At 47.3% G+C, this 13,037-nt stretch overlaps 1 protein-coding gene and 1 pseudogene across 1 annotated transcript; one reads left to right on the plus strand and one right to left on the minus strand.

Moving 5' to 3' along the window:
* Window positions 1-429: 429 nt before the first annotated feature.
* Window positions 430-1,597, minus strand: LOC125544178 (cysteine-rich repeat secretory protein 55). Its single transcript, XM_048707798.2, has one exon. The coding sequence runs from the start codon at window positions 1,485-1,487 to the stop codon at window positions 669-671; it is 819 nt and encodes a 272-aa protein (XP_048563755.1). The 5' UTR covers window positions 1,488-1,597; the 3' UTR covers window positions 430-668.
* An 8,492-nt stretch (window positions 1,598-10,089) lies between these two features.
* On the plus strand, window positions 10,090-12,443 carry LOC125544099 (cysteine-rich repeat secretory protein 55 pseudogene; annotated as a pseudogene).
* The last annotated feature ends 594 nt before the right edge of the window (window positions 12,444-13,037 follow it).

Raw genomic sequence — 13,037 nt, forward strand, 5'->3', positions numbered from 1 at the left:
GAGGCCCATTGATCCCGGTTCGTGCCTGGAACCGGGACCAATGCCCACGAGGCCCCGACCGTCCCCCTAGGCTCACGAACCGGGACGAATGCATCCATTGGTCCCGGTTCATGGAAGAACCAGGACTAATGGGCTGGTCAGGCCCGAACGAAAGCCCATTTTTCTACTAGTGTTGATAACTCAAAATTGCAATCAACTGCTCTGAAAGAATTAATTAACTAAATATTTTTTGACACAGTACAATCGAAGCCGTTCACATACACGAGCATACACTCGTCTCTATAAATGCATGCACGCACACTCTACCATTATAAGCATCTTCGACAGACTGAGCCGGCATAATATTTTGAGATTGATGAAGTTATCACAGGCAAATATGAAATTAATTAACTTTTGGTGGGTAGTAGTTTTGCAAATATGGAAATTACATGACGGTAGTTTGCACGAAATTTATTTTCACAAGTAAACATGTACACAAACAACCACGAGGCTATTATTTTGCTTATTATTTTGCACTTCACGAGAATTAATTATTTGGACCCCGGTTGGATTTTATGCTAGCTACGAGCTAGCCATACACTAACAAATGGATTCGCCACCACCAGATACGCACAACGAGCTAGAGTGCTTGTAGATAGCACTCTACTTGACTAGCTGTACTCCACCCATCACGGGTAGTTCAAGACGATCTTATCGCACTGTCCGACCTCGTCGGCCGACTCGCCGCCGCTGTCGAGCGGGAAGAAGAAGGGGTACACCTCGTAGCGCGCCATGCAGCTGCTGTAGATCACACGGCACCCGCGCCGGTACCGGCAGTAGTTGGGCAGCTCGGCCACCGCCTGCGCCACGCACAGCCCGCAGTCCGCCGCGGTGATGTCCCTGGTGCACCACCCGAGCCCGTAGATGGTCGTCTTGGCTCCGCCGCCGTCATTTCCTAGCCGCGTCGTGTCCGTCGCCAGCCCCTTGTTCTGGGCGCCGCCGGCCTCCGACGCGACGCGGGACATGAGCTTCCCCTGCGCCCGGTCGAACGCGGCCAGGTCGACGCCGGTGGCGTTCTGGGTGTTGAGGAGGATGAGCGTGTACCCCGTGTCCGCGAGGCCGATGAAGTTGGAGGTGGAGTACCGCAGGAGGCAGTAGTCGTAGAAGACCCGGCCGTCCGAGCTGCCGCGGCAGGACGACGCGACCTCCTTGGCCGCGGCGGCGAGGCAGAGCGAGCAGTCCTGGCGCGGGACGTCGCCGCGGCACTGCGCGAGGCCCCAGACCGCGGACGAGGAGCGGCCGGCGGTGGCCGTGGCGTAGTAGGCGGCCGAGGCGCGCGGGACGAGGGCCGCGAGGACCTGGTCGATGCTGGCCTGCGTCTCCGCGCTGGTGCCGTTCTTGGCGCAGTAGGTGCCGATGGCGTCGACGGCGGAGCACGGGCGCGCCATGGCGAGCAGGAGCGGGAGAAGCAGCAGCAGGAGCAGTGGAGACGAGGAGGAGGACGCCATTGCTTGCTGCGCTTTGACGTGATGTGTGTGGGTAGGCTACCAGTGACTTGTTTGCATGCATGGGCTGGTGGGTGCGCGGGAAATTCTTATAGAGAGAGCGGGCAGTGAGTGATGGGTGCTTGGTCCATGCGCGCAGCCATAATTGACGAGAAGATGCATCCATCTCTCTTGTGTTTTAATGGTTGGAGACTGTGCGTGTGGACTGTGGCGGCACTTGATCCTGTCAACTTCTAGATCGTGCGGACTGGTCCATGGATGTGGATGAGTGTTGCTATACACACGACAAACTTGCGGCCGATGCATGGACGACTATACGTGGCAGCACCAACAGTGCGCATGAGGCAATTGTTTTTCTTTTGGCTGATGCTTAGAGCCGTTGGGAGGAAGTATCGTTTCCAGGTCGTGCGGGCAGTGTCGTCCGTAAAGCAATTTCGGATGTGGATTGTTCCTGCCCAACTAATTAAGCGCGCTACGTAGGCATGCACGTACCCAAAAAATCTGCTCCATGCTCACTTGTTTATGATCGATTCGTGTTAATTAATTAATCGCTAGGGAATCGGCCATGTGCTTAGCTAGGTCATACCTCCAAAAAATAACTAAGTTATCTTGGTCATGCATGTGCTTAACCCAAAACGTATCCTCGCATAGTTAAGCCATTGTTTAGCAGTGAAATTAAGAACAATCCATGGACTAAGTTAGTGTTGGAGAAGGCCGGTTATTAGGACATGCCGGGTCGGTCTCCGCGTCGGTGGTGACACACTAACGCAGCGGGTCAACGCTTTTCTGGATGTGTTGTGGAGACAACCATTCAATCGATCGTGACAGCAAAGTTAGGTCGTCGCCTTGCTGTGGCGGGCACCAAAGTAATACCCAGTTTTCTGTTCGTGGATTTAAGCTAAATGTCGTCATCGTCCAGAAGATTAATAGTATAGCTATTCCCCTAAACTGTAGATTTACTTTTGAAGGTCGTGTAGTCAATGTCGATGCACATAGATTAGCCAAGTTTGTACTCTCTTTATGTCCTGGTCGGCACATTTGGTTGGGCCAATCCCATAACCAGAGATGTATCCCACACACTGTGGATTTTGCTGAATAAAAACTTGGTTTCCCCCTCAAAGAAAATTTGTTGCGTTGGTCAAACTCAAGTCATTGAAAATCTCATGCACATTTCTTTTGACGTGATCCCGTTGTACTGTACTCGGTAAAGGGTAATGTACTCAGTAATGGCGGTTTTTCCAATAGTGAGATAGATCACATGCGCACAAAAAATGGGTGCATGTCCTATTCGGACAGATTGACGTTAGCAAATCCATGAACGGAAAATTGAGTATTACTTGGGTGCCCGCCACAGCAAGGCGACGACCTAACTTTACAGTCACGATCGGTCGATGGATCCCGGTTGAATGACTGCCTCCACATCCATCCAGAAAAGCGTTGACCACTAATGTGCTGTGTTAGTGTGTCACCACCGACGCTGACAACAACCCGGTCCTAATAGCCGGCCATTACCAACACACTAACTCAGTCCATGCATGGGTTCGCCTTAATTTAACTATGCTTAATTAAGCGACACGTTTTGGCTTCAACACATGCCCAAGATAACTTAGTTTTGTTGGAGGTATGACCTTGTGTACGGCTGAATTTAAGAGATCTAGAACAGTTCAGTTCGATCAAGTCGTTTGCTTGCAGTTTGAGAGACGGTCCACGTACCTTGCGACTAGAACATTCACTTCATCGATCTCCTAGCGATTAAAGCAACATTGGTAAATCGTAAACAAGTGAGCATCGAGGATACTTGTGGGTAGGTGCAACAAGTGAGCATGTCGCGTGGCACACTCAGTTAGTTGAGCAACAAAACCACGTACCACCCAACCCAACACCCAACCCAACAGCAATAATAATCCATTCGTGGACCAGTCTGCATGATCTACAAGTTGACAGAATCAAGCAGTGCCGCCACACATGCACACAGTCTCCAACCATTAAGACACTATTCCCTCTTTCTAAATATAAGTTTTTTAAAAGATTTCAATATAAACTACATACGAAGCAGAATGATCAAATCTACACTCTAAAATACATCTACATACATTCGTATATAGTCTATATTGAAATCTCTGTAAAGACATATATTTAGGAACGGAGGGAGTACAAGAGACATGGAGCTCGTCAATTATGGCTGGGCATGTATCTATCTCTACTCCTAATGGAGTAGTTGGTGAATCGTCTTCACGGTTTATTTTCGCTGATTTTTTTTCGTCTCTCCTCCCACCATCCCCTCCCACCCTGGTCCATCGGATTATTTTTCTCTCCACTCTTTATTACAACCAGAACTTTCCTAACGTATAACAAATCACGGATCTAACTTCCTTAAATTATGCAAATCAATCGATTCCTTTTATTGGTTTAATTTGTCTTAGGAAACAAATAACAGATTTTCAGGAAACAAATAATATATTTTAATCTAACTTTCCTAACTTATCTAAATCAATCGATTTCTCTCATTAGTGAAATTTGTTTTAGGAAACAAATAACAGACACGTCACAAACTTTCTTCCCAATAAATAGTTTCTTAACATTTGCAAACTTTCCTAATCAGACACGTCACAAACGGGGTAGGTACTGATATCACGTTACCAAACAATAAAACCCCATTTGCATAGAAATCAGTTCAAAATCCTAACTTTCCTAAATTTTTACCTTTCCTTGATAACAACCAATCTCTACTCCTAATGGAGCAGTTGGTAGTCTCCGCCGGTCAATTTTCGTCCCACCTACTATTATTTTTTTTCATAGATTTTTTTTCGTCCCCTCCCCCCACTTCATCGGTTTACGAGTTGGTTGAATAGTCCCATCACTTTCATCTGGTTTTTCTTTGTCCCACCACCAATCACCTTACCATACTGGTTTCTTATCTACCGGTTTATTTGTTTCTTTACTCTTTTATTGCAAATCAGCACTTCCTAACATACAAAAGATCACGGATCTAATTTTACTAATTTATCTAAATCAACCGATCCTTTCATTAATGCAATTTGTTTTAGGAAACAAATAACAGATTTTCAGGAAACAAATAATCTCTACTCAGTCTGCGGTTGTGATGGTCGGTCGGTAGTCGTTTCGTTTCGTACGCTCGATCGGTCTCACCTCTATTCGCGCATAGTAAAAGGAAAGAGATCGTGCACGATAAAAGGAAAGAGAAGGAAACTTCCCTCGCTTGCCGTTTGCAATTTTCTTTCTACCAAATTAACGATGCAGCCACGCTAAAGAAAACCGATGCAGCCTCCTCAAAGGAAAAACAAACAGCCCACCAACTCCCGAGTCCCGAGCGAGGGTCCCCTGCTCGTGCGCACGCCACCGCCGTCCTTCCGTTCGAAAGCCCCACGGATGTCTCACCCCACGCCCGACCCCCACTCCGGTTTTTTTCGTACCCAGCCGCCGGCGACCGGAGTCGCTTCTCTCCTCCATCCGCTGGATCGGCTCCACCCTCCCCAGAATCGCCATTCCCTTCGCTGCCTCCTGCTCCAACACCGATGGCCTGACGCCGCCGTCTCCTGGTAGGCCTACACGCCCACATGCCCAGCAACTACCGAGGTCGATGATGGAGCAGCACCGAGACCCTCCTTGTGTTGCAATGGGAGCGGAAGAGGCAACGCACGCCCAGGGAATCTGCTGAGAAGACGCCGTTGCCGCCGACCTTGAGGTACAGGTCTGTCTCCATGAGCTTGAGGAAGCCATGGCCGATGGATCCAACCACGGATGTTGCACCTTCGTGGCTGCCACCCTCCCTCACCGCCCTACACAACCTACTCCCCGGTCACCTCATTGCCACCGGCGGCTTCAGTATGTCGTGATCGACCACGAATCTTCTTATTGTTCGATTTTGAGATTCAATCAGTTAGGATTTCATTTGGTTCCTTATCCCCTTTGCAGGTTTTGTGAACTCCATTTGCAGAGGGAGCTTAAGTGCAATTTCATTTCAGGAAGAGTTGGCACATATGTCTCCTTTTAGTCTGATACTTCAGACTTCAGTACACATCAATATTTCTCCGTTTTTAAGCTATGCTACAAATGCTTAAGTACAGCTTCAGGTTTCAGTTACAGTTTATGCACATTGCCATGTTCTAAACTTCTGATCCATGGAGACATAGTATGTTTTCTACAAAAATAAATCATCGTAACCTAATCTCATGCAACTTGATGTACTATGCTTTGTTGTACTGAGAAGCTGCAAAGCCTAAGCCTCATGTAAATATAGGAGGGCATCTCTGAAGCGATGTGGTGAATGATCTACATAATTTTTGGGATGCCGTAAATCTAAATCTTACCTCTCCCTCAGCCATTCGCGATCTGTCACCCCCCCTGCATATATAGATAAGTACATGGTGTTTACCATAATTTACTTTTGCCTTTATAGTAATCTTCTTAAATGTTTACTGTTGAGTATCTCATTTCCAGCATATTAGTAGAGGAGCCTACAAGTTTGGATAGTTATGTTTGTTGATGGGATTCATTGTGCTGGTTAAAGTCGTAATATATCAGCAGGTATGGCATGAGATTCATTGTTCTGGTTAGATGAGAGTAAATCATGGGACACATTTCACCGTATTGGATTATTTTGTTTAGAATTCTTTAGTCAGGTCACATCTCCCTCTACATGTTTTATATATTTACAACTTCCAATTTAATAGCAGATCTCAATACTTTCTTGCATGGTGTAAGAATGAAGAAGTATGTTTTATTTTGGCTCCTAGCTGTAGTCTACAACTGGGTGTTCCAAGAATTTGTTTCGGCATGGTCTTCTTTGCTACCTCTTCATGGGCGATCCTCCTTATTTGTTGGTTGATTCTCTATGCAAGAATCTTGCCTAATGGTCGAAAATATATGGTCACATATTTGCTCTAGGGATTTAATTTTGGTCAGAGCCGATTGACAAATGATCAGCCAATTAGTATAATTTTCTAGCTTAATACATGCCACGTAAGTATGTTTTCCTTAATGTGATAGGAAATGTAAATTTTGTGGGTCTCTCAGTTGCTATGAGCCTAATATAGTTAATCGGAAAACATCATTCTGATGGAAATGCAAAAGAAACAGAACCTGAAATAATAGTTAATTGGATTGCATGATTCCAATGGAAATGCAAAAGAAACAAACCTGGAATAATAGTTAATTGGATAGCATGATTCCGATGGAAATGCAAAAGAAACATATTTCTACTATTATTGTACAACATATTTTTATTTTATTATTTTACTGCTTAAAAATAAAGTAAATCAAGACCTTGAGGAATGCTAAAAATATATATGTAAATGAGGAAAGGAGAGCCGAAGTTCAAGGCATGTTCAGCTCCAATGATTTGCTCTCAATGAAGTGTTAGTCCTCTGAATATTTTTATTCCTCTGATCTCAAACATCGTCTACGCAAGAGTCTAAGCTTCGTCTGCCACCACTCTTCAGTTCACGCCGTTGATGTTGTGAGGACTGGCAGCTCTTCAGTTCATGCCGCCAATGTTGTGAAGACTGGCAGGACTTCAATGGGCATGGAGGATGCAACCTAGGGCGAGGGCATCAATGCGTTAAGTTGGCGGGGCTGCGTCAGTGGGGGGCGGCGATGGCGGCAGCACCGCCGATGTCCACCAGGATCTCTAGCCGCAACAGATCGAAGAACAACTTGGGGATGTTGTGCAGCTCCTACGTGTAGTAGATAAATCACCACCCAGATAAATCACCGGGACACTATACCAAGTGTGTCGTTCATTGGGCCAGGATAAAAAATCTCGTGGGTGCCTCAAGTGCGACTCTAGCTATTGAAAGTCAACGAACCTGACTACTTCCAGAGTTTGATAAGGATTTACAGTGAGTTCTCATAGTAGTTTATGTGCATGATAGGATGTTGGTACTGCTGTTCTACTTTACTGCAGTTGTTATTAAGCAGATCTTGTCAAAGTAATTGCTATGTGTATGCCATTTTCTTGTTCTAGACGTGGCTGTTTTCCATGTTGTAGACATGGATATGATGATTGGTCGATGAATCAATTGATTTCTAATACTAACAATTGTGTTTCTGGCTATTCTAATACTGACAGTTTTGTTTCATTGTCCAGCGTTGAAACTATTCATATGGTGATGGATGCAGCATAACCATCAGTTGAACTAGATAATCTTCAAGGCTGTTTACCATTATCCAGCTGGTTTATTCGAATTTAGTTTTGTAGTAATTTATTCAACATCCAGGTTTGTAGTGTTAACACTGATTTATTTAGTTTCAAATTAGTACATTTCATATGTATAAAGGCATAAACATTTCTCATTTCTGAATAAGTTGTAGATGATTTCCTAGCTTTAAGTATATAGGAAACACACATTATATTCAATTCACTTGTTATCTGCACGTGTGGCAATTAATTTGGATAGGACCAGTTAAAGTACATCTCATTCAATGGCGTTTTTTGTCGTGTGTTTTAAGTTTTTATTATTAGTGGCATGGGTTTCTATAGCTAGCCTAATGATGACCCCCACTTTAACCGACATGTTGTCAAGCTCAAGGCTACCAGTGAACATCCATATATAGCTCATCAGTTCATTTTCAGATCACTAACCCTATTGTCATTGCGTCATTTTCATGATTGTCAAATGCCTAATCGATGCTCTAATTAATTCATTGCCTTCAGTTCGTGTAGCATGCTGGTAACATAATTTGATCCATTACATGAATGATGTGAACTAACAGAGTAGCCATAGTACCAAACCATGTGTAGCAGGGTGTAGGGAGTTTGTCGATTTTATATATGCTAATCACTGATTGCTACAGTTAGGAAGAATTTTCATCAACCACCAAAGATTGACACGTGATAACCATTGTTTTTTTCTTTGAGATTCACCGGGGGGAGTTTCCCCACCTGAATATATTACTCAAAGTGGCCAGAATGCCAGAGTGGTGATCCAGTTTATAAAGAAAACCGGATCAAAAACCTTAACAAATTGACCCCGTTTATAAGGAAAACCGGGCCAAAAACCGTACAAGGCACGACCTAGCTGGCAGACATAAGACCATCATCATGGGAGACACAAGTAAATGTGGAGTGTCGTCGAGAGATCACAATACCAGGACTTTGCAAACAGCCCAACGCATTGGCGGGTATACCGGCCCCATGGCACAACTCAGGAGCATCCACAATCAACGAGTGTCATCCCAGACACGAACCTTGACTGGGGCTCCGCCACAGAAAAACGGAACGAATAGCAGTTTGAGAGGCATCTTGCGCCATCCTTGAGCAAAGATGAGTCGAGACAACACCAAGAGCACCAAGCTCGCCGCAACACAACGGTAACCATGAGATGGTCTTGAGCAACCATTACCAACCTGAGCCGCACGAGAACACCACCACCGTAGACGAAGAGCTCCTATCAACCGAGACCATCCATTATAGATATTTTGTATCACCCATGTAAATCTATGGTGCGATTCTAAGTAAAAGAATCAGAATTTTAATCGCTTGCAAAAAAGAACTCGACATATTATGTGAAAAACACTTGGCTTACATGCGAGGCCCGGGAAGCACCTGCCACATGGCTATCCCCACCGCACTTGACGGCGCCGTGATGACCAGCTCTATAAACCGAGTGCCCTCTAACGTCATACTCGGCTTACATATGCCTTTTCTGTTTTAGAAAATACCAAACACGTAAGCCAAGCGTCCGATATAAAACGTGCTAGTGTACTCGGCAAAGGGTGATGTACTCCGTAACGGCAGTTTTTTCCAATAGTGATATGGCCCACGCGCACAAAAAAATGGATGTCTGTCCTATTCGGACAGCTTGACGTTAGCAAATCCATGAACAGAAAATTGGGTATTACTTAGGTGCCCGTCACAGCAAGACGACGACCTAACTTTGCTGTCACAATCGATCGATCCTCGGTTGAATGGCTGTCTCTACATCCATCCAGAGAAGCGTTGACCAGTAATGCGCTCCGTTAGTTTGTCACCACCGACGCAGAGACCGACCCGGTCCTAATAACCGGCCATCTCCATCACTATGTAGTCCATGGATTGTTCCTAATTTCACTGCTAAACGATTAATGGCTTAATTATGTGATACGTACGTTTTGGGTTAAGCACATGCCCGAGATAACTTAGTTTTGTTTGAGGTATGACCTAGCTAAGGTATGTAGGGCTGAATATTAACCAATCTAGAACAGTTCAGTTCCATCAACTCGTTTGCTTGCAGTTCGAGAGATGACACAGCTCACTCTGTCAGCCTCAGGTGATCCACGTACGTACCTTGCGACTAGAACATTTCACTCCATCGATTTCCTAGCGATTACGTAAAATGGATAAATCGTAAACAAGTGAGCATGGAGGATCCTTTTGGGTACATGCGTGCCTACGTGGCCGGCTTACATAGCTCCGCAGCAGCACCACGTACCACTACTACCCAACAAGAATAATAATCCATCCATGGACCAGTCTGCATGATCTAGAAGTTGCCAGGATCAAGCAGTACCGCCACACACGCACACAGTATTCAACCATTAAGATGCATACAAGAGACATGGAGCTCGTCAATTATGGCTGCGCATGTATTGCAACTAGTAGTAACATGCAGCCATTTGAAGCGGGCAATTGATACTGATTCAGCTGATCGGGGCCCTCTTGGCGTTTTGTTTCGGGTAGCAAGATTTCAGCTTAATGTAGGCTTTATTGATCATATTATGTCCTACACCCCCAGGACTTGTAATTCACCAGCGCATGTGCTGGCCTCCCTTGGCCAACAAGTTTGGTACTCGGGTATCCCAGGAGATGTATCTCCTGCTGTGACTGCCGATTTGGTCGATCCGTTGTAATTGAAATGCCAGGTGTTCCAGCTTAAAAAAAAAGAATCTCAGGCGCACTCACGAGAACATGCATGCAAACAAACTGCTAGTAGCTAGTAGCTAGTGAGCCACACACAACATATCATAGCATCTCCAACAGTCGCGCAACGCGCCGCGCGCTAAAAGTCGCGATACAGCATTGGGTTAGCCAGCTTTTGCGCACAGCGGTGCGCTGGCTCCAGCGGCCGCCGCAAATTAAAGCGCGCCCACGCCGCTTCAGCAGGCGCGCTATATTTCAGTTTTTTCTACTACATATTTGGTTTCGTAGATAGTTCTCCTACTACATATTTGGTTTCGTAGATAGTTCTCCTACTACTACTCGTCCGACTCGGACTCTGTCCCACTGATGTCCTCCTCCGACGTCGGAGCGTAGGCGTCAAGAAACCACTCGTCGTCGGAGTTCCAGGAGGACGCATCTCCTAGGGCTTGGTTGTATTTAGCGAGCGCCTTCCGCGTTCGCTTGACCTCGCGATAGTCGGCTCGCTCCTCTCTCCTCTTCGCCCTCCTCGCCCTCCTCTAGGCGAAGAACTGTTCCTCGTTGGTGTCTTTCGGAAAGCGGTGACTCCACAGCGTCATGGCTTGCTCGTCCATCTTGGCCAGCCTGAGACGATGCTCCCGCCTCCGATGCTTGTGATGATCCTCGTCAGTGAGAAGCCGCGGGAAAGGCGCCAACTCCTGTGCGCGCTCCCGCGTCACCACGTCGGCGAAGCTCGTCCATCGTGGCGCGGTGGTGACGTGTTGGCGGCAGAGCGCGGCAGGGGGCGATGGAGAAACGGAGAGAGTGGCAAAGGACGATAGAGAGAGCGGCGGAGGCGCTGCAATTTATAGACGCACCGGACGCGGCGCGCCAAATGTAGCGCGCGAGCGGCCGCCTTTTCCCGCGCGTGCTAGTTTCGCGCCACCGCTAAAGTGCGCGTAAACGTCCCGCACGCGCTATAAAGCCAATTTACCGCGCGCGCGTCTTTTGGCGCGGCTGTTGAAGATGCTCTCACATCAAATCGCAGCAGGCAATGGCGTCCACCTCGTCTCCACTACCGGCGTCTCCGCTGCTCATGCTGCTGCCGGTGCCGCTCCTGCTCGCCATGGCGCGTCCGTGCTCCGGCGTTGATGCGATCAGCACGTACTGCGCCAAGAACGGGACCAGCGCGCAGACGCAGGACAGCATCGACCAGGTCCTCGCGGCACTCGTCCCGCGCGCCTCCGCCGCCTACTACGCCACGGCCACCGCCGGCCGCTCTTCGTCCGCGGTCTGGGGCCTCGCGCAGTGCCGTGGCGACGTCCCGCGTCAGGACTGCTCGCTCTGCCTCGCCGCGGCGGCGAAGAAGGTGGCGTCCTCCTGCCGCGGCAGCTCGGACGGTCGGGTCTTCTACGACTACTGCCTCCTCCGGTACTCCAGCTCCAACTTCCTCGGCCTCGCGGACACGGGGTACACGCTCATCCTCCTCAACACCCAGAACGCCACCGGCGTCGACCTGGCCGCGTTCGACCAGGCGCAGGGGAAGCTCGTGTCCCGGGTCGCCTCCGAGGCCGGCGACACCGCCAACAAGGGGCTGGCGACGGACACGACGCGGGTGGGAGGCGGCGGCGGCGGAGCCAAGACGACCATCTACGGGCTCGGTTGGTGCACCAGGGACATCACGGTGGCATACTGCGGGCTGTGTGTGGCGCAGGCGGTGGCGGAGCTGCCCAACTACTGCCGGTACCGGCGCGGGTGCCGCGTGATCTACAGCACCTGCATGGTGCGCTACGAGGTGTACCCCTTCTTCTTCCCACTCGGCGGCGCCGGCGCGTCGGCCGACGAGCTCGGACAGTGCGACAAGATCGTCTTGAACGTGTGATGGGTGGAGTATAGTTAGTCAACCACAGCTACGTAGCACTCTAGCTCGTTGTGCGTACCTGGTGGTGGCGAATAAATTTGTTAGTGTATGACTAGCTCGTAGCTAGCCCAGAATCCAAGCGGGGTCCAAATAATTTTCGATAATTGCAATAGAAATGCATCAGCCACGGGGCTACGCGAGTGAAAAAAAGCCTTGTGTTTGTTTGTGTACATGTTTCCCTTTTCTTTTTTGCAAAAATATCAGATCATTCACAGGAAGTATAAAGTACACCAAACATAATGAAAACTAGTAGAATGCCCGTGCGTAGCTACCGGCATTTCAATTTTGTTTTGATTTCATATAGATACATGTATTAGTGTATAAAACTCTATGAATTTTTGGCCCCTTCCAACAACATCGCCTCGACACCCTTTTAATGGATTACTTTGTCCATCTCCATCCCTCTCATACGCAAAACTAAAAATATGTTTATTTCTCTTATCAAGGAAAAGCACTCAACAAGCTAATTAATAGGGCAAGGCAACTTAAATTATTTCAAAGGCACTTATTTGCTTCAGATGACATATGTTCTTGCAAAATTATTGTTCAGTGTATTGTTCACAACAGAAAATTTAATATCCAAGCAAAATTATAAGAGACGTTTCATGAGTAAAAATTATGATCAAATTTATTTTCTTAAAAGCATACCTTCCTCTACAGATTAGTGTGCTGCTCAAGCATTTGTTATGTTTGCAAGATTGAAATTGATTTATGTTGGAACATATGCTAGCTAGCATAACCGAAAAATCAACATCATAGCTGCCAAGGAAATTATTTCTAGTTTGTAGGACATATG

Source organism: Triticum urartu, chromosome 1A (assembly GCF_056163025.1).
Source record: "Triticum urartu cultivar PI428250 chromosome 1A, HENAU_Tu73, whole genome shotgun sequence".
In the NCBI taxonomy this organism is placed as follows: domain Eukaryota; kingdom Viridiplantae; phylum Streptophyta; class Magnoliopsida; order Poales; family Poaceae; genus Triticum; species Triticum urartu.